This window comes from Myotis daubentonii, chromosome 12 (assembly GCF_963259705.1).
Source record: "Myotis daubentonii chromosome 12, mMyoDau2.1, whole genome shotgun sequence".
Taxonomy (NCBI): domain Eukaryota; kingdom Metazoa; phylum Chordata; class Mammalia; order Chiroptera; family Vespertilionidae; genus Myotis; species Myotis daubentonii.
The window spans coordinates 58,568,873-58,590,688 of record NC_081851.1 but is presented as its reverse complement, the minus strand read 5'-3'; the positions used below and the strand labels follow the sequence as shown (position 1 = coordinate 58,590,688).

Here is a 21,816-nt window from a genome sequence, read left to right as displayed (position 1 = left end):
AATAAAATTCCACCTTTTTTCAGCATTAATGTAGGGTGTGTGAGTCTACCAACTGTGATGGCACAGGAAATTAATGTCTAAATGAACTGTGTGTAACAGGCACATTTCACTACGAGGCAAGCAGGTTTCCTAGGAAGCATATGGTAATCATCAGTATACCATTAGCCTTCTATTACTAGACTTTGAGGAACTATTTTGTAAAGATTATCTGGTACCAAATTAAAAAGAAAGAAATTAAGACTCAGGTTTAAGATGCCTCTGGTGTTCTGAAATTTTTCTGAAAGATCATTTAAAAAACTTCAAACTTCAGATTTTTCATTCATGTATTTATTCCACAATCAAAATAAATCATAACTTAAAAATCATAATGTTTTTAAAAGGTAAAGGAGTCTTTGTGTCACAGTTTCATTAATAAAACAGACATCGGTCTAAAATGCAACACTAAACAGGTGTTCTATTCCCATAGTGGAATAAATACATAATAATTACACATAAAATTTCACTAAAGATCTGGGATGAGGCAAATAACCCTTTGAAACAAACTGCCCAATGAATAGAGGCGTGCTGCAAATAATTTCTATTAACATTTTACTGCAAGATGGAAAATCCCCAAGGTAACTACAGACACAATACTTCATTTCATGCACCTGGCCTTGGCTTTTGTCTTCCTGCCTCAGACATATCCAAACCCAGAAAGGTTTCTGCCCCACATGCTCAAAAAGGCCACCATGGGTCCCCAAGGACCCGAGCACAGACCGCCGTTAATGAGTCTGTGTGCAGCCTCCACCCAGAACCTCCAGGGAAATCAGCTCAAACTCGCAGAGCAGCAGCACTTCTTCGAGCAATAGTTGTAACTGTCAAATGAGCTCTGACAGGCCATGTGCATTTCATAAACAAACCAAAATATTGTCTTATTTTCTTCTATTTTTTTTCTTGCAAAATAGTAAGTAGACCATTCAAGTAAAAAAAATTTTTTTTACAGAAACAAAAATTCAAAGGGTTTATGCCAAAAAGCAAACCAGTCTTTTGCAGCCTAATTCATTTGTTTCTGGGCTGTGAAGCCATGTAGAGGGCGATGAGGCAGTAGATGGTCCCTCCCAACGTCAGTGCCATGGTGGTCCGGTAAAGCATTTGGTCAGGCAGGCCTCGTTTCAGGTGGATGGGCACACCATCAGATTTCTTGAAAGAAAGAATTATCAAGGACATGGTTGATAAGAAAAAGATTTATAATTTAGGCTAGTAAAGAACAAATGTCTCTACTCCATGACTAACCCATTATAGTGGGAAAAGCCCTAATCCATTAAAATGCTAATTGAAATACTAGTATTTTTTCTTATAAATGTAACTAAAGTTTGTAAATCCAAAATAATTCCCCAAAATACAGCCTCAGGAATGTGCATGCAACAAATTCCAAATTTCTAAGGAATTTATCATATTGCTTAACTAAGAAAGACACATTGGTGAATTTTTTAAGACATAAAGGTAACCAGCAGCTAACTAAAGAGCTATATAGGCACAAGAAATGCTCTATATTTACTTTGACTTCCTGATCACTGGTGGATGGAGTCTGAGCACACCAGGTCAGTTAATAGGTTCAATTCCATTATTTTTTACTCAGCCACCTTCTTTCCATTAAGGTGTGTCAAATCCATTTAATAACGACAATCCATAAAACGTTTAATCCATTATTTTGCAGTCTCCAAAATCCCTCCCCACTGCAACGCCAAGACCCCCCCCACCCTGCTCAAGACGGACTTATCAGCCCTTGCCAGCTTGCTCAGTGGTTAGAGCATCGGCCTGAGAACCAAAGGGTCTCAGATTCAAGTCCCTGGCACCGGAGGCAATCAATCAATGTGTCTCACAAGGATGTTGCTCTCTCTCTCCTGATACTCCCTCCCTTCCACTCTCTCTAAAAAAATCAATGAAAAAAATATCCTCCGGTGAAGATTAACAAAAACACACATACACACAAAAATTTTACTTATCAGATTAAAATGGATTAAACTGATCAAAAGTCCCCAGGCCAGTCCTGAATCTGGACATAGTATTTTTGAGGAGGGAGAAGCTACCTCCCAGCAACAGCAGTAACAGGCACTACCACTCCCATGGTATCTGAGACATTATCTGTATATAGATTAATGTTTATAAAATTTTAAAATCCAGTTTTAGCTTCTCTCTGTTGATCAGCAAACCCAAGAGAGCCTCCTCCACTTCTAGTAACAGCTCAGTGAATTTTAATATCAAGGAGGCAAAAAAACAATTAGAAGAAAACTCAATGCCAAAAGTCACTGCATGTGTCCCAAACCCAAATATATATTGGATTATTCACAATGTTTATACATAATACATGCTACTGTTTCCTCCATCTAATATATGCAATTTAAAAACCTGCATACCCTCAAATACTGATAAGAAAATTAATCACCCTCTCTCTTTCATCAGTTTCTACCTACATTGAGTTCTACTAGTTTATGGCTCAAATAATATCAAAAGAATTCTATTTAAGGAAAAAGAGAGAAGGGGGTAGTAAACTAGATTAACACTCGGTTTCATAGTGTTTGTTTTTAAACCTATTTATTTCACAGGCTTCTTTGTTCCCAAGTGCCTCCTCTCACCTGGAAAAACTTCTGCAGCTCTGGAACTTTGTTTTTCCCAGCATAATCATATGTGGGATAATCAGAAGTCAGTTTAGTTGGTGTGGCAAATATGATAGGCGGTGCTTCTGTGGAAACCACAGGCTTTAATCCCTGCAGGAAAAAAGGAAGAAAGTATGTCTGGGCATCTGAACAAGCCTTTCAAGGAGCAGGCTGTCTGGAATAGTGGACGGAGTCATTCCACCATGAGAGGGAAGGAAAGCCTCTCTAACTCTGCATTACAAGGCCTTTAATTTTTTAAGTTTAAGGTTTAAAGTCCTTAAACATTCAACAAAATACCCTAGTCCACTTTACCAGAGCAACCTGTCAAGCACCCCGGCCATGAAGGGGGAGAAGCGAGGGGGGCACAGGGAGCAAGGACAAACAACAAAGGCCCATTCTAGAAATACTATTGTGTCTATCTTGTCAAACCAGTAAAACATTTATAATCTGTACAAACTCTGGTTTCAAGAAAGAGCTGGCGGTCCCTTTCCTTCTCCTGGTGAGCTGATATACCAATATGGACTCTCTAACCCCAGAAAGGACTTCAGATTCTTTTCAGACACACAGTACAAAAATACCTCTATCTGGAAGAAACTTTAATGGTAAGAGATGTCTTTCAGAGCCAGAAAACAAACACAAAACAAAATAATTAGAGTAACTAAATTTTCCAGCATTAATAAGCCCGTAAGTTTTTTTAAAACTTTAATTTTATAAAAACAAAAAGGAAACCTCAGTGTTCTCATGTGTGACATGTGTATGATAGTAACAGTATCTACCACTGAAAGGGCTGCGTGACATAGTAAATATATGCCTAAAGTAGAGTACCTGCACTCACAGGTATTCAACAAATATAAACTGAATGAGATTTGGGGGTTAGTACAGGTTACTATTTGTAACCTCAGCCACATTGATAAAGGAAGGACAAACCCACAGGCTTAAAAAAAAGACCTAAGGGGAAAGAAAACTAAAGTACTGATTCATGCTATAACACCAATTAACCTTGAAAATACTGCACCAAGTAAAAGGAGCCAGTCATAAAAGCCCACATTATGATCCCATTCATATAACAGTCCAAACTAGGAAAATCTAAGAGACTAGTGGTTGCTTAGGGCTGGGAGGTCAGGAATAAGGGGATCAGAGCTGAAGGGTACAGGTTTCTTTTTGAGGTAATGGGAATACTCTGAAACTGATATGGCGATGGTTACACATTATCTGTGAATACACTAAAATAAACTTCAATGGTACATTTTAAATTAGTAAGTGTATGGTATGTGAATCATATCTCAATAAAGCTGTTACTTTAAAAGGAACCCAAGGCCCTTAGCCCACTTCGAACAGTCATGGATATGGACCTCACAAGAAGAGCTCCAACCCCCCTTTTCCCCAGAACACCCCTACTTCTGCAAACCCTTTTTAGCACTGCCGGACTACAATTTAGAGGAGGCCTGCAGTCTCCCTCACACACACACACACACAAAAAACATTGGGAAAAGCAATACAACTTTAGATAACTAAGACAGGCAGATATAGACGGACGAAGGAGCCTAAGGGGAACTCTGGCTTTCCACCTGAAGAAGTACATCTACAGTGGCAGATATATAGATGGTTCTCCAAAGTAACCTGCAGATTAAAATGAGGAAGTTAGATTCCAAATCAATAAAAATCACTTCCTTTTATATTAAATTCTAACCAGGAAAAATAAAATTTTAAAGTTAGAAAGTAGAGTTCAAGTTCAGCCTCTTCCTTTTTTACAGATGAAAATGGAAACTCTTTGCCCAAAATTAATAAATACAGTTGTTAGACCCCTGGTTCCTGTTCTCTTCAAAAAAACCTAAGTTTGTCCTAACCGGTTTGGCTCAGTGGCTCAGTGGATAGAGCGTCAGCCTGCGGACTGAAGGGTCCCAGATTCGATTCCGGTCAAGGTCATGTACCTTGGTTGTGGGCACATCCCCAGTGGGAGGTGTACAGGAGGCAGCTGATCGATGTTTCTCTCTCATCAATGTTTCTAACTCTCTATCCCCCTCCCTTCCTCTCTGTAAAAAATCAATATAATATATTTAAAAAACAAAACAAAACAAAAAAACCTAAGTTTGCCTATAATTGACAGAACCTATTTTAAAAAGCAAATATTGAAAACCTCAATGTTACTCCCACCAGGCAGGCATTAGGATCAACAGGGCAACAAAACAGTATTAGAATAAACTTGGCTTCTATAAATGGGGCTGAATCACGGCCTTTATTCTGTATTCCATTTACTCATTTACATATATTACTGAGCACTTACTAAAAATACACAATGAATAAGACAGATACAATCTCTGCTATTATGAATATTCATGTTATGGAGTAACAGCAGCTAATATCTGAGCCCTTGTTATGTGCCCAGCATCATGTTAATTTAAACATTTCATATGCATCATCTCATTTAATCCTGACAGCAACCCTAGGGAGATGTTACTATTCCCTTTTTTTTTACAGAGGAGAAACTGCATCGGAGAGGGTAACTTGCCTGAGATCACATAGCAAAGAGACAGAGCCAAGTGTCAAAACTCAAGTCTCCCTCAAGTACAGAGCCCTGGATTTTAAGTATTTCACTACCTGCCCCAGTCACTGCCCCTCAACAACGATCCATTTAAAGAGAAAGTTTGGTCAATATGCTATTAGCCTACATTTGGTATATAACACACTCAAACAGAGAGACTCAGGAGTCTGGGCTGGGAAAGGGATCCTACCCACAAGGCTTACAAGGGTCTTTCTTTGAACAGGAGAATTTTACACACTCCCTTTATTCTGTAAGCAATTTGTATTTTCTCCTAATGATCATTTCCCCTTGAATGAAGAAAATTAAAAAAAACCCTTCCTACCAAGCATCTTCAAATATGGTTTTAAATTAAATTCATGTTTTGAAAGGACTAATGTGAAAGCACTTTAATACCTAATTGCTTTGTTTGTTCACTCATCAAGTGATTCAAAACTACAGCAAAGTTTTTGAGCAATATCATCTGAAAATAGTACTAATCATCTTAACAATGTTAAATAATTTCATATTTCCATTTATAATACTGTAAAAGTTTAGAATATTGAGCTTTAAAGTTATCTATCATCCCATTATCTTATCCCATCAATTATTATAATTGTATATTCTCTAATCTCTTTTCATAGGCATATTTTGAAATGTTTTCCTGTGATTTAGGACTATAAACAAGTTTCAATCCAGTGCCTCAAGTCCTTTATTTCTAACTTCAAGCCAGATAACACTACCTCCATGTTTCCCTGATACCTCACACTCCATTTGTCCAAAATTGGTTTCTCACAAGTCTAACTAGGAGCCCCGCTTCTGTGGAAAGCATCACCATTCTCCAATTTCCCAATCACCTTAGATTCCTCTTTCCTCATCCCTAAAATCTCCCTCATTGGTCGCTAAATCCTTATCACCCAGACCTCTGACTTCTCCATTCCTATTCAGAAGACCTTGAGCTATTTTGTGGATCTAACAGGCATCCCTGGCACTGGTCTCTACAGTCAGATTGTTTTCAAAGCATAGCTCTGGTCATACTTGCTCCTCCGTTAACCTTTCACGAAACTAAGGGAAAGAAGCATGCCTTTGTTCCAACCTCTGGCCAAGACTCTACTACAACTTTCTGCAGTAAGTTGCTTTGCAAATGTCTACTCATTTCTCACAAAATTAAGTCCTACCATCCTAGACCCTTCATGACCTACCTCCATCCACCACGGCCAAACTTAGTCAATGAGTCCCCAGTTGCCCCCTCCCCTCCATCACTCTGTTACCTTTACCTAAAACATCATTCTGTCAGCTTAAATAGGAGAGGAATTGCTAAATCGTATGATAAAATTAAGTTTACTTTGTAACAAATTGCCAAACTGTTTTCCAAAGTGCCTACACCATTTTACATTCCCACCAGCAATGTAGGGGGCTCCAGTTCCTCCACATTCTCACCAGCTCCTGCTGTCTGGCTTCTTGATGCTAGCAGGTGTAAAATGGAGTCGCATTTGCAGTTCCCTAATGACTAATGATGCTGACGATCTTTTCACATGTTTACTGGCCCCAATTTAATGGCACCACATGTGAAAGTAAGGCAAATGTTTTTCAATCAACCCCTGGAAAATATCCTCCCCACAATTGCTTGCCATCAAGTTGATTTATAAATCTCGATGAGCACTGTTGTTAAGAGAACCAGCTTTTCCACATTAGGTTGCTCAATGCTTGTTCAGTTATTCAATGCACTTTACATAATACTGACAGTGACAAACGTCTACATTTCCCATTGTGCCACTATCTCCAAGAAAGGAAAAAGTTAAGTACTCCTCTAATTACCGAAGTCAGAACACCTGGTTTGCGAATGCCTGTCACAATCACTCTGAAATCTACAAATCATACAAAGCTTACATGTACACTTTTTTCAACATAACTTAAGAAATCCATACGTAACTAGGACGTTCAAATCCTCAAGAGAAACACAATTCATGAAGTGCTAGAAGCCTGAAGCCCTAGCTGCAAAGTCATCTCAGGGTAATCTCTGCTCTGAGGGTCAATTCAATTTCAATATATGTTCGTTTTACTCTAAAACTGCACTTTTTCCTTAGTAGTTATAGTTAACAAAACCGTGGTTATGCTAAAACTCTACTAAAAGAACATCTACAACCAACAGAATAGGTCAACTGTGATATATTCATACAACAAACCCTACACAGCAATAAAAGGAACTGACTACTAACATATGTAACATGAACTGCAAAAACAGAGAAAAAGAAAACTTACACAAAAGGGTACTGTGTGGCTCCACTTACATAAAATTCAAAAATAGGCAAAACTATCTATTTATAGTGATAAAAGTCAGAATAGGGAGGCGGACAGAGATTGGCAGGGCAAGAGTAAGAGGGAACCTTCTTAGGGGTGGTGTGTTTAAACTAACATTTAAGATGCGTACACTGAAAAATAGACTTTATACTAGAAACAGATATGATAGAAATGGCTGTTTGCCTATAATCTGTAAAAGAAATCACTGTGAACAACTCCTGCTTTAGACCTCTTTACCAATTTGGTTTCAGTGACAACACACTGGTCTCCCTTATAATCCTGGCTTGCTACTTTGATAAAGTTTCCTTCTCCACCCTCCCTTCATGTTTCTGTAGTCTGGCTATATTCCCACTTTTCTTCCCTAGATACTCCCTGGGTGATCACCACCACCAAATACTACTACCATCTATGGACTGAAGGTACTCCAATCTATTAAATTCCATAACCCACAAATCCAGCTGCTACCAGACACATCACAAGCTCATTTATAAACCTAGACCCTTCCCCAACCCCTCCCAGGACTTGCCCTTCTTGCCCTCCCTATCCTAGGTAATAACAGCACATCTAATCTTAGATTGTAATCATCCTGTAACACCCACACGCACACTTTGGGCAAGCTGCAGTGTCCCACAGGAAAAGGAGGAGGGTCACAGTGGAGCATCTTTTACACCCTACCTGGGCCCCTTACCATTCCAGTCGTTTGCCAGCTGCATATCTTACCGATTCTTCCCACACCACTCTATGAGGATGAGAAATGAATGTGACGGTAGCTCAGACTCAGCTTTTGGGGAATAGCTACCGCTTACCCAGTACCTACCACCTGCCAAAGATTCCAGTCACCCGGAACACGCCCCATGTAATCTGTACTACAGCTGCCCTAGATGAAACTGAGCTCACAACAAAGGAACTTGATCAATCTATACTAATAAAAGGGTAATATGCTAATTGGACCCTGATACCTTCCGGGAGACCTTCTGGGCGTCCTTCCAGACAAAGCCTTGGTGGTGGGGCCGAGGCAGAGGCAGTTGGGGGCAATCAGGCCTGCAGGGGGTGGGCAGTTGTGAGCGAGCAGGCGGCCAGCAGTGGGGGGGGGGGGGGGGGTCAGTTGGGGGCAAGCAGGCCGGTAGGGGATGGCAGTTGGAGGGAGCAGGCTGGTGGGGGGTGGGGGAAGGGCAGGCATTTAGGGGTGATTAGGTGGAAGGGTGGGGGCAATTGGGGTTGATCAGGCAGGCAGGTGAGCAGTTAGGAGCCAGGATCCCGGATTTCGAGAGGGTGCAGGCCGGGCTGAGGGACACTCCCCTCTTCCCCCGCCCGCTACGAATTTCGTTCACTGGGCCACTAGTCAGAAAATAAAGCAGCAAAGCCAGGATTTTAGCACAGCTTAAGAATACGGGACTCTATAAAGCCCCTCATTTCTACAACACGAGCTGGAGAGTGAAACTCCAATCGACAAAATCTGAATGAAATCAGACCGCTCAAATAACAGGCATCTGTCAACCATCTTTACAGTTGGAGGTGGTTGCATGTAACTACCCCGACTCACCCAAAGATTTCGAGGGAGTCTCCCAATTCTGATCACACAGCCTCTCCTGGCCCTGGCCCTATAGATTCTCTCAGCGCCGTCATGCCACCTCTCCAGTCCCTGCGGGGATGAGGCTGCGGCAGGAGTCACCAATGGGACACCTTTAAAAGGACAGGGCCGAACTTCGGATTCGGCAGGGTCACATTCTGGGTTCCGCCGACCCCACGAGACACCCCACGAGTCACAAGCAACGAGTCCGGGGTCACCTTGACCCCTGCAGAGTGCCAGGCCCAACTTCTGGCCAGGCCAGCTCCGCCAGGGGAGCATCTACAGAACTAGGAGCCTCCATGGCCGCCGCAAGCAGGTGCGGAGCGGCGCCAGGCGTTACGGGGCGAACTAAACCAAACCGTTGGCAGAAGCCATACCCGGCTCCGGCGCCGCGACTGACTGGCGCACAGGCTCAGACGGCCATTTCTCCTGTCCGGGCCGGCGCGGTGCTACCCGTACCTGCGGGTTATAGGCATGGGAAGCCCATGCTCCCACCAGATTCTGCGTGAAGCCGCTGAACTTGTAGTACATGACGCCCAGTGTCCCGCTACTCGCAGCCGCTGCCTGCGCGACCGCCCCAAGAAAGGACCCTGCCTTCCGGGAGTCGGCCCCAAGGCTCAGCCCAAGGACCCTGCGCCAAGGGACGGGCTGCCCAGAGATCGCCTAATTTAAAATATGTCCTTTTAAGCCACATAAAGGAAGAAGCCGGGTTCTAAAGGCCAAGAAAGGCATAATCATCTCTCGGAGAGCGCGGAGAGCTGCTATATCGGGGTTTGTAGAAAATATGAGTTTTCCTCTTTCCCCAAATTTTGATTCGGGCACTGCTAAGAGGCTCGAAGAAGTGCGCAAGCGCCCCGCGGTCGAGGCCGGAGGCAGAGGGACCTGCCAGGGTGAAAGTAGGGTGGACTCTGGGCGGGGCCTAGGGCTGGAGGGGCGGGGCCTAGGGCTGGAGGGGCGGGGCCTGGCGCGAGAGGGGCGGGAGGGGGCGGGGCAACTACTCTCTGGAAGGGAGCGGTACTGCGGGGCTGCCACCTGCCCTCGTCAGACTGAAGGCTTCTCTTTCTTTACCAGATTAACCTGCTCGTAGTCTCATGTCTTTCCTCCCGTATCTGCCGCCTCGCTCTGAGGCAGTCAGCCCAGGAGTAGATACTCATCGGCCGGGCTTCTCCGACAACCTGCAAATAAAATTTGGAAGCACCTGCTGGGAGCTGTTAGTCCAGACGGCTGTTAGGGATCTCACCCCAATAACCTAAAGATAGCCTCCTGGGCTTTGTGCAGAAAAAAAATGCGTAGTGACGTAACCTTCAGGCACCAGGACGTGTCACCTGAGTTCCGCGCGAACTGTTTGCTCATCCTTTTCCTGACCTCTGCCCTTTGAGATAAATGAGGTGGGGAGTGGAAGGAAGTGGACTAGAAACACTGGAAAAATCTAGACCTCGAGCCTGAAAGATTCGGGACGACAACTTTCAGTTCCGGTAGAGTTCACTTTTGTTCAATTTAAGGATTTTTTATTTATTTATTTATTTTAGCCTCCACTATGTGCAAGGTAGTATATAAGAGGAGTAGACTAGTCTCCTACCTACAGGGGTGGAGCAAGGCTTCTCCTCGCTTTATCCTCTAGCCAGGGGCTTCCACAAGCTATTACAGGTTCACTTATAGTGCACTTGTGAAAGCATGTGGCAGCCGGATGGGTGAGACCCCCACGTAACATTTTCCGTAAATAAACTCACTTACCCTTCACAACAATGCTAGGAGGTAGGTGCTATTACCATCTCCATCTTACAGGGCAGGAAAATGCGGCCCGGGAAAGTCCAGAATCTCGCCCAGCTCAGCTTTGGTTAGTGGCAGAGCTAGCCATCTGCCTCAAGAGTCTGTACTCTTCAGCACTACATTATAGACAGATCAATAGGCGGTATCAATCCATCCTGAGAAGAGGAGGAGGAAGGCTGAGCACTCCAGAGCGAGGGTGTGCACCAGCATCCCCGTTTGGCAGGTGTGAAGCCGAAGGGCCCCCGTGTTGGGCAATGCCAATGCTCGGAAGAGCAAAGGTTCCAGCGTCTCTGTATGGTCAGCCAGTCCAAAGTCGCTGCTTTTACAACGCAGCACTGTGATCGAATGGAAAAAGGAAATGCGACTTGAGTTTGAGTCACCATTTCTTCAAGGCTGAGTGATTTGCAACTCGCCGTGTTTCCGGGGCCTTGCTTGTCTCCTCTGTGAGTAGTAATCCCCATCCTATAAGCGTCCCTCCCCAGTGTTCTGAAAACCAATAGGTCAGTAGCTTTTCAAGCTTCACAGATATTACGTTGCTGAGCTTACCTTTGAGTCATTTTACTTTTTCATAGTTCTTGGCTATTAATTAATTAAATGTCAGAATCACTCATACCAAGAAAGGTGAATGAGCTTGCTAGCAATTGTTGAGTGGAAGAAAAGGTCTCTCACAGAGTTTAGATTGAAAAGAGAAATTAAGTGATTTAGGACAGCTTTCTATCTCCCTCCCAACGGTCTTTTTTTTTTTTTTTTTGAGTGGGGAGATAGAGAGAGAGAGAGAGAGAGACAATGATGTCAGAGAGACACATCGATCAGTTGCCTCCTGCACATGGGATTGGGTCTGTGACCCAGCTACATGGCCTTGACTGGGAATGAGCCCGGATGCTTCCGTCCCTGGGCCAACACTCTAACCACTGAGCAACCCAGCCACCACTGTCTTCTAAACATATTTTGGAAGAAGAAAGTAGAGAGCGGTACTCAACTCTTCGTAGCACTAAGGTGTACCAGCTTCTTGCGGTATTAAAGGTGCCTGTCAACTACTGGTTATTTTCTTAAAGTTTCTGCCATCTGATTTTAGATCCTGCAAGACATAAATTAAGAATCCTGAAAATGTTACAACAGCCGGGCTGTTCAGTGGGAGATAAAATGTCAGTAGCAGAGTGTGGGATGGGATGTCACATGGAGTGGCTGATCAGAGGAAGATTCTGTCTCACTTCCCAAATAAAACGCAGCACACTCTGACAGCACTAAAGCACCCTATTCTCATTCTAATTTGCATATCCCACCCAACATCGAAGCCTGATCTTCCTTTATACCATGATTCCTTCAGGTTGTCCCCTTGATTCCATCCTCAGGGGAAGTGCCCACAGTTCACAGTACCGAGAAGCTTGCCAGTCGCCAAGAGATTTGAGTGAGTGCAAATGCCAGCCTGGCTTGGGTGAATCTGCCCGCTGCGGCTGCTCCATTTGTGAGGGCTGGTGCTAATGGCCTCTGGCCGGCAGCTCTGTGAAAGCTGGGAAGGATGGAAGACCAATATAAATTTTAAATTGGGTTGTACTGAATGTAGATAGGACCTGCCTCCTTGTGAAATAATTTTTAATTTTTTTTTAATTCTCCAATTTTCTCAGAATTGACTTTTTAAAAAATTGACGTTTGGTGGGTCTGGCAGAGTTAAAACCTGTAGGCTCTGTAATAGTTGAGGTCATAGTGTTTCCTTCAATCCTTCATTGTCGTCAGAAGGGCTCATATGTCCCCTGGCTTTGGAGCAGAAATATGAGTGACGAGCCTTTGTTCTGTGCTGATTTACCATGCGGCAGGCATCTCTGCGGTATAGGCTTCCAGGGGGCCCTGCTTTCCCCCTCTTTACTGTTTCTTTGCTGCCAAATCTGCAAACTGAAGATCCTCTCTAATCTGGGGAAACGTTTATGCACGTGGATTTTTCCCATTCTAAGGTAGATTCCCTGATGGAAAACAGACTATAATGCTGTCATGTTATAGTGCGGTATTACCTTTTTTTAAAATTGTGGCTTGTATCTACCCTCTCTTTGGCAAAAAGAAAGGTAGAGGGAAAACATTTTCCCCAACATTTAAAATTGCTAGTGATATTCCCAAGAAAAGCATCCCCAATAACATATTTGGGAAACAAACTGGAGAGCTACACGCACTTTATGATTCTCAGAACAATGACACCTGTCGTGCAATTATTCGGTAATTTTCATGTGGCAGAATTAGAAATCTCAGCTGTCATCTCGTATTCTTTGTACCAAATAAGCCCTATCTGGTGTGTAAATTGTAAGTTTGTCTTTGAAACCTGCAATTTAGATTATATCAATATTATTGAAAAACAATTAAACCTTTGATAAAGCATGGTATTTTCATAGCAAAGGAGTTGAGGGTCTGAACGTGCATTCTCACCCAAAAGAGGGGAAGTGGCAGCTGGGGCTGCAGTTTCTGGGACAGCTTTGTTGCAGTGCGGGATGAGCATATTGACATCAACTCCCTCTCTGACCTTCTCATTGTTGAATGTCAATATGATGTGTGAAGCTGCCTCACTTTTGCCTGCCTGCTTTTCATTATGTGCAAGTCAAAAGCACATCCACAGAGATTATGGATTTAACTCAATTTTGACACATCACATTTCATTTCACTGGTTAAGAAAGACTGGGGTATGACTCATAATTTATTTTAAATCGTTTCGAATACACTTAATTATACTTAAAATTTTTTGAGAACCAGAACAAGAGTCATGCAATTTTACATGAACATCGTCTATAAAAATATAGTACACACAATGTTTTCCTATACATAGAATGAAAGGATTAGCAGTGGCCTTCTCCAGTTTGGGGTCAGAGGGTGGTGCCCCCATTACTGAAGATTCTCATTTTCTGCATCACATATGTTTGAAGAATTAGAATGTTGTACAATGAGCATGTATGACTTTCGTAAGCCCATATATACATAAACAAATAATATAAGATCCCCAAAAGGCATAAAAATTAGAATTTTAGAAATGTTTCCACATACTTACAACCCAAATTACCAATTAATTTAGAGTATTTTTAAATCACCCCCGGTGCAGTTGTAAGGAGACTACTGAGTGATAGTGTCCAAGTGTTAAACCACAGAAGAGTCACTCGAGGGCCCTTCAGCCATTAGAGTTAACATTATAGTGGTTCTTCACCAGGCTGTTGAAGAAGTGAGTGCATGAATGAATGAACTAATGAACAAATGACAAAGGAACATCATCTCTACATATTGCTGTGAGCAATGAGCTACCATCTTGGGTAGTTATTTACATGAGTACCTTGATTACATGAAATTTGATAATCAAGTGGGAAAGGAAATTAAGAACCATACACCTGGGTCTTAAGAAGGTGAATGTTGCTAGATCATTTTATTCTGAGGTATTAGAACTTTTTGTCTTTTGAAAAAATCTACCTCTATCAAAATATGGGATGCTCCATAGCCATTGAAAGTCAGTATGTCCAGATCCCAGGCCTGCACTAGATGTCTGACCTTAGATGTTTTTTTTTAACCTCTCTTGTCCACAGAATAAAAATTTCAACTTAACAGGGTGATTGCAAGTATTAAATGAGACAAAAGAAATATGTAAATATATGAATGTCTACATGGGAGATAATATTCAGTAAAATGGTAAAGGAGATCCAATATAAGATGATGGAAGATGATTTGACTTTGGGAGGTGGACACACAATGCAATGTACAGATCATGTATCATAGAAATGTACACTTGAAACCTATATAATCTTATTAACTGTCATCCCAATAAATTTTTTTTAAAATATATTTTATTGATTTTTTACAGAGAGGAAGGGAGAGAGATAGAGAGTCAGAAACATCGATGAGAGAGAAACATCGATCAGCTGCCTCCTGCACGTCCCCTACTGGGGATGTGCCCGCAACCCAGGCACATGCCCTTGACCGGAATCGAACCTGGGACCTTTCAGTCCGCAAGCCGACGCTCTATCCACTGAGCCAAACCGGTTTCGGCATCCCAATAAATTTAATTTTAAAAACTAGATCTATAGTCACTGACAGAAACCAAAAATTAATTTAGCCTGATAAAAGGCATTAGAATTTCAAGTCTATTCAATTTTGTGTTTTTGTAATGTTAACTGTTCATAATAAAAACGAGTGGCCTGGTGCATGAATTCGTGCACATTGAAAGGAATTTGACTAGAAGAAATAATCACTACTCACCCTTTCTCTATAATAGAAGTATCAACCAAATTCACGATCGACAATGACAGATCAAAAAACACACGTGTGATTGGTGCCAGTGAGAGCTCTATATGTATCACAAATGTGATTGTCAACTTAGCCTTTTATAGATAGAATAAACTTGCTTAATTAGACCTGCTTTCTGATTTAGATAAACTTTTTCTAGCCCAGTAAAGCACCCCAACTTCTCTTTCAGGTAATTGTCAGCAACGCAGCAGTAAACATCAACATGAAGCAGATTATTATTGTAGATCACACAAGGAGAACAAAGGGTAAAATATTTAACTGTAGCAGTGTTTGATTGTATTCTGTGCAGTGAGAAAACCTGAAGTCATTTTCAAGGTCCACCATTTCTTAATTCTTTCAGTCGGGTCAAGTTTCTAAACTTTCTAAATCTCCGTTTTCCAGCTAATGAAAAGAAAATAGGATTCCACCAAGTCTCCTATCTACCTATTCCAGGACTTCTGTGAGGATCATATAAGATGAGCCACGGGAAAACGCTTCACAGACATTTGGTTAAAGTGTAAAATGTTTCTACCTGGCTATACAGCAAGTCATGTTCCTGGGCTGAAGAAACTGCAAGGAGGCTAGTCATCGCTAGGGAGAGGAAGCCAGGTGTTACTATGTGATGTCATTACCTGAATGGATACTTTTATATATATATATATGAGTCCATTGCACAATTCAAAATTGCAAGGCGCTGCCCACCCTCTGGTCTGGCCCTGCCTCCCTCTCTGGCCCTTGAAGCAGCCACAGCCACTGCTGATCAGGCCCTCCCCCAGCACAGGCGGAGGCCATTGCCGCCCCACCCCTGACTCTGCACACAACTTCCTCCTGTCCAGTCAACCCGTTACAGCGTCCTGGTTAATTAGCATGTTTCTCTATTTTATATATAGATAGATTGTAACCTAAAAATCTTTCCACTTCCTCTGTCCCCAACCCTTTGTCCCTTTTGCTTTTCCCTCTTCCTGTCTCCTTTTGCAAGAGTAGTAAACATGAGTTAAGGTGAGAGCTGTCAAGTGGAACCCCGTATGAAAACAGCCCCCAAAGACTTGGCTTCTATCTTGCAAGCTTGAAGGCCAGAGAGCAGCAGAGTTGAGTGTCCCACTAAAATAATAGCCAACCGTTTAGCATCCACTTTAAAATAAAAAATGTCATCATTTTCAAATGCTAAATCCATAATTTTACTGGACTCCCCTTGTGCCTCAGATTCTTAAACAGTGGAGATTTGACATTTCTTTCGTTCTGCCACCTAGAAACCCAAAGTCATAGCCCTAACTTCAGATCACCTTCTGAAGTGGGTGACAGGTCCATAGGCTGTAACACCAGACCGGCCGGAATTTGAATCGCAGTGCTTCATACTGACAAGCTCAGTTACCTTTGGAAAGTTCCTTCCCCACTCAGCATCTTAGAGGTGAAATGAAAGGTTCCAAATCACAGGATTATCAGTGTATTGCCAGGTAGCAAAGGTACCAGCCTGTGTCCATAGGTACCTGGCATCAGCCTGCCAGGTGGTTGCCGAATGGCTGACTTGGGGAGGAGGGATGGCAAGGTCAGCTTGGGTCTTCTTCCAAAAACTGAACAGGCCTGGGACTATCACCATCATAGTCTGGGAAGCAAGGGCTTGGGAAAAGGAGTAGGAGGGCGTTATAAATATGGGGGAGTGTCTAACAGAAGACAAAATCTCCTCTCCACTTAAAAGAAAGGGGACTGGAAAGAGTATAACATTCCCCAAACCACAGCTGAGAAATTCAGACGTTTCTGGGAGCCTGGCAACCCCCAGCAGAGCCCCTGCCCTCCGCTGGCTCAGACCCAGGAGAGGAATAGCCAGACCACCAATCCCAAAGCCCCAAAGGTTTCCAGCAAGAGACTCACATTGTAGCCCAGCTGCGTAACAGGGGGGAGAGCTGGAAGAGGACATTCTTGTTGGTGTTGGTGTGATCTGCACATCTCATTCCACCCCATACTTCCGGGCTACCTGGTCCTCTCTCCTGTTGCCTGCTCTTAGATCTTAGCGGCCCACGGATGCATATGGGAGAATGGCTGCCTCTACGATGACAAAGGTAAAAATCAAACCAAGGTGTGTTTTCTTCCCTGAGGAAAAGCAACCGCTCTGCAAACACACGTAGCCTTGTTTCAGCACAGATGTCAGGAACGTGGAGCCTGTAAATCTGCCCAGGCAGTTCTGTTCTTGAATCATCAAGAACAACCTAGTGGGTGGAACAAGAATATGAAATTGCTGTGTGCACTCATGTTTTGATTATGGAGCAGTCATTTCTACATGTGTTTTCTTTTTTTAAGAAGCATCTTTTCTATGTTTGCCTTTTAACACCCCACCTTCCTTCCTGTCTCCGGCTCTCCCACACCCAATAAAAGGAAACATGGAAAGCTTTACAAAAATGTCTGCAAGAAAGAAAAATAATGCCTGCAAGTTTAAAGAACAGGTGGCATTAACTGTCTCTCTAAACCAGCGATTCCCAACCTGTGGGTCGCGACCCTTTTGGCGGCCGAACGACCCTTTCACAGGGGTCGCCTAAGACCATCCTGCATATCAGATATTTACATTACGATTCATAACAGTAGCAACATTACAGTGATGAAGTAGCAACGAAAATAATTTTATGGTTGGGTCACAACATGAGGAACTGTATTTAAAGGGCCAGAAGGTTGAGAACCACCGCTCTAAACCAATGCCATTTACTCAACAGAAATGAATGATTTAGTAATATGAGTAACACAGGGAACAAGTGACCTTGAACATTGTGTATTGTTTAAAAAGCTCATAACACCAGCTCCCAAATCATAAAAATCACTTTCCTTTTTCCCCTCATTGGGCAATGAGGGCCTTGTTAACCCAGTGAATTGCAAGTTCAGTGGTGCTGGGGATGTGAAGGGCAGCATAGGGAATAGAGCCAATAATACTATAGCAAGTGTGTATAGTGTCTGGTGGGTATTTGGCTTCTCGGTGGGAATCACTTGGTAAGTCATAGAAATGCCTAACCATTGTGCTAAACACCTGAAAGTAAGATAATATTGAATATCAGCTGTAAATGAAAAAAAAAATATTTTAAAGCAAATTCTGTGGTGCTAAGTATCAGCAGGATTTAAGGAGTGGTTTATGCACCTGCCGCAGGCTGCTCCCATAACTTCACTGTGACTCTGTTTCTTTATCTATAAAATGGGCATCATATCCACTTGGCCACGACTGAGTGCCTTATTGGACAGTAACAGTTGTAGCAACAGGATGGAGTCGTCTTTTGCCAAATCCTATGAATCCTTTTCTCTGATATACCCCTCCCTCAGCCTTGGCACAAAGCCAACACCCAGACTTACCATGGCAATAATAACCCCAATTCATGCCCCAGGCTCTCAGAATCTCCAGCAGTTTCTGCCCACGTCTAGACTGACCTGCCCAGCTTGCTCCACCCCACCCCCCACCCTGACTCTCTCCACCCTAAAGGGGTGTGTGGCCCCAACCGGTTTGGCTCAGTGGATAGAGCGTCAGCCTGCGGACTGAAGAGTCCCAGGTTCAGCTCCGGTCAAGGGCATGTACCTTGGTTGCGGGCACATCCCCAGTAGGGAGTGTGCAGGAGGCAGCTGATCGATGTTTCTCTCTCATCGATGTTTCTAACTCTGTATCCCTCTCCCTCTCCCTTCCTCTCTGTAAAAAATCAATAAAAATTTAAAAAATAAAATAAAACGGGTGTGTGTTTTGACCAGTGCTGATGCTGTATTTACCATCTGGGTGCATCTTACTTTATTGTATGTTTCTCTCCTTGTTTTTGGCCTCTGGGCATTGTGCTGTCGGGCACTTGGCCCCAGGCACGGTCCCTGTGGCACATCACCACGCGTCCCCTTGTTTGGGGCAGCTGGCTTGCCGCTAGAGGGAAGATAGTGGTGGCATCAGGTGCTTTAAAAGAGGGAGGGAGCGATGGCATTAAACGTTCTCTCAGGAAAATGAGCTTGGTTTTTAAAAAATGTTCCCTGGAACGGATCTAATAACTTCGTTTCATAATAATTTCTCCTCCGCGCTACTTGCAAGGATCCTTTCAGAAACAATAAGCTATGACTGCTTTTCAGGAGGCTAACGAGACCACATTGTCAGAGTGCTTTCATCCAGGGGAGGGCTTTGCAGGCTTGACCCACAGCATAAACAGGTACAGGGAAGCCTCCCAGCCAGGCGCTGGAGGGGGCCGGGAGGGAGACAGGTGGGGGCAAAGCCAGAACAAGGCCAGTCCTGGAAACGGCTTAGGAGGCCACTGGGGGCCGTGAGCCTCCAAACCCTTCCCTCCCTGGAGGCTTCAAAGAGGCACTTTGCCTTTTGACTGAAAGCATGTCCAGCCAGCGCTCGGGGTCCCACCGCGGGAATGCTAACCAGGCCAGCAGGCCGACTTCCTTCAAGCTCTGGGAGCCTGGGGGCGGTCCATCCCCAGCCAAGCTCGCTCCAGGAGCCGATCAAATTCGAGAACTGAGAGCAGCAGCCACCGACTTTTCCAAGAGAGCTGTAACGCTGTCAGTCAACTAGCACTTAATTTCCGGTGGCTTGTAAAAGTGTCATTTATCCTGTGAGCTTCAGGGCCAGCAGCCCGGTCGGATTCTAAGTTAAACGATGCAAGAGTAACTACTCCCAGGGAGGATTTTGTGCATCAGAATTAAAAACAAAGCAAAAATAAAAAAGAGACGAAATCCACTTTTATATTGATTGCAAATATTGCAGCAAAGGACTCGGCGTCCATTAGATTTCCATGATGAAGCCTCGCGTAACCTGAGTTGGCCGCTGGAGGCCGGCAGCCACTTAGCAGCACCTCATGGGCGCAAATGGAGCTTCGCTCTTCGGACCTGGCAGGCTGCTCAGGCCAAGTTTTAGCCACTTCAGCGCTATCCCACCCATAAGGGGGGCCCCAGGGAATAGGGGTGGAGTTGGGCTGAGAAGGCTCTGCAGTGGCTCCTGGGGCAGTTGGGAGGACAGCAGCGGCAGCCTGACACAGGGAGGCCCAAACGCTCATCTGCTGCCCTCGGACATTTACACACCCCTCCTGGGCTTGCAGGCCTCTGATTTAGAAAATCATGGGGAACTTGTCATTTCTAAGAAGGGCCCCTTAAGAAAGAAACCACTGCCTGGCCGGCGTGGCTCAGTGGTTGAGCGTTGACCTATGAACCGGGAGGTCACTGTTTGATTCTTGGTGGGGGCACATGCCCGGGTTGCACGCTCGATCCCCGGTGTGGGGGCCTGCAGGAGGCAGCTGATCCATGATTCTCTCTCATCATCGATATTTCTATCTCTCTCTCTCCCTGAAATCAATAAAAATATATTTTTTAAAAAAAGAAGAAAAAAGAAACAACTTCATGTCACCATGTAGCTGGAACATTGGGTGGTGGGGTCTGTAAATGGTCGGGTTTGGGGAAGAGGAGATTTAGGGGGGAAAATACAAAGTGTTTCATTGACTTGTTATTTAAGTTACTTAAAGAATACAAAAATGCTGCTCTATAAATATTACCCCAAAATGCACAAATTAACTTTGACCATAAAGGTGGGTTAGCAATCCGATAGCACTGAGGTGACGGTAATGTCCTATGTCTGTGCCGGCCACTTGTGGTCACTGAGCACTTGAAACATGGCTATCACCGCTGAAGGCCTTAACTTGTAATTTACAACATTTTAACTTTAATTGAGATAGCCACCTATGGCTAGTGGCCTTGATATTGCGTAGCACAGGTTTAAGGGAACCAAGGTGGAAAAGAGAAAGGAGACACAAGAATAACTCCCCCCCCCCTTTTTTTTTTTAACATTTTTATTGATTTCAGAGAGGAAGGGAGAGGGAGAGATAGAACCATCAATGATGGTTCTGCATGCCCCCTACTGGGGATCGAGCTCGCAACCCAGGCACATGCCCTTGAGGGGAATCAAACCTGCGACCCTTCAGTCTGCAGGCCAACGCTCTATCCACTGAGCCAAGCGATTAGGGCAACAACTTCCCTTTTTGTCCAAGTCCTGTGAGAAGGAATTCCAACTCATTTGCTAATCAATTCAGGCCACAGGAGTAAAAAAATAATTTCAATTTGTACTGAAAGTGCTTTAATGCCTGTCTAAATGTTGAACCGTAATTGCTTTTCTTTTTCGTAATTTCAGTGGGGAAAGCACCATTTTATGCTTTTGAAAAACAGCAGTGTCCTTCTTGGTATGTGCCCACCATTAATATCTCCATCTTCCAGCCATGTAGAGCTTTGCCTCTGCAGGCTTCTAACATTATTTTTACAGCCTGAAGCATAGAGCTCTCCCATTGCTAATGACAGGTCAGCTTTCCTGCCCTGAGTTAGACAACTATTCCACCCGATAGTCCCCTGCACTTCAACATTTCTGCGGGTGACAACTTACTCCTCTGAGAAACCTTCCCGTGCTGCTGATTGTGGTTCCGTAACTAGCTCGTGCCCCAGATTTGAGCGCCGCCCCTGGGCCTGGGCCAATCCCCTGAGGATGAAGTGGCCACTGCCCACAGATAGCTGGCACCGGGGAAAAAACAGTACATGGGCCTCCAGATTCCCTCTCCCCCGCCTGGCCCAAGCCCCCAGCAGCCCCTGTGGAGTAGACCCTGAAGCCCTGGCCTCACCCTTTGCCAGGGGCAAAGGTTGAGAAGAGGGGACATGATTGAGGTGGAACAAGAAGGGGGGGGGGGCGGTGTCTCAAACAGGGCACAGGCTGGGAGGCAGGAGAGGAAGCGGGGTGAGGCTCCTCTGGTTAAAAACAAACTATTGAAAGATCCAGTAAAGCTAGCAGCTTGGAG

General features: G+C 44.0%; 1 protein-coding gene and 1 long non-coding RNA gene across 3 annotated transcripts in view; both read right to left on the bottom strand.

Annotated features, from left to right (window-relative positions):
* The window catches only part of LOC132213434 (uncharacterized), a 126,737-nt gene that overhangs the window by 20,760 nt on the left and 84,161 nt on the right, over nucleotides 1-21,816 (bottom strand). The gene's annotated exons all lie outside the window — the stretch shown is intronic.
* On the bottom strand, nucleotides 312-9,645 carry LOC132213432 (cytochrome c oxidase subunit 7A-related protein, mitochondrial). 2 transcript variants are annotated; one of them, XM_059659999.1, is made up of 3 exons: nucleotides 9,485-9,645; nucleotides 2,616-2,747; nucleotides 312-1,179 (listed from the first exon to the last, which is right to left on the bottom strand). In XM_059659999.1, the coding sequence occupies exons 1-3, from the start codon at nucleotides 9,554-9,556 to the stop codon at nucleotides 1,039-1,041; spliced, it is 345 nt and encodes a 114-aa protein (XP_059515982.1). In that variant the 5' UTR covers nucleotides 9,557-9,645; the 3' UTR covers nucleotides 312-1,038. The 2 variants fall into 2 exon arrangements, with proteins under 2 accessions (XP_059515982.1, XP_059515981.1); XM_059659998.1 differs by lacking the exon at nucleotides 9,485-9,645 and adding an exon at nucleotides 8,999-9,365.

Excerpts from the sequence above, each read along its gene's own strand:
- LOC132213432 (XM_059659998.1), bottom strand. The coding sequence starts at position 9,304 with ATGCTCCCCTGGCGGAGCTGGCCTGGCCAGAAGTTGGGCCTGGCACTC. Across the intron at positions 2,748-8,998 it reads GACTCCCTCGAAATCTTTGG|GGATTAAAGCCTGTGGTTTC; the intron begins GTGAGTCGGGGT and ends TTTTTCCTGCAG. Across the intron at positions 1,180-2,615 it reads AGCTGCAGAAGTTTTTCCAG|AAATCTGATGGTGTGCCCAT; the intron begins GTGAGAGGAGGC and ends CTTTCTTTCAAG.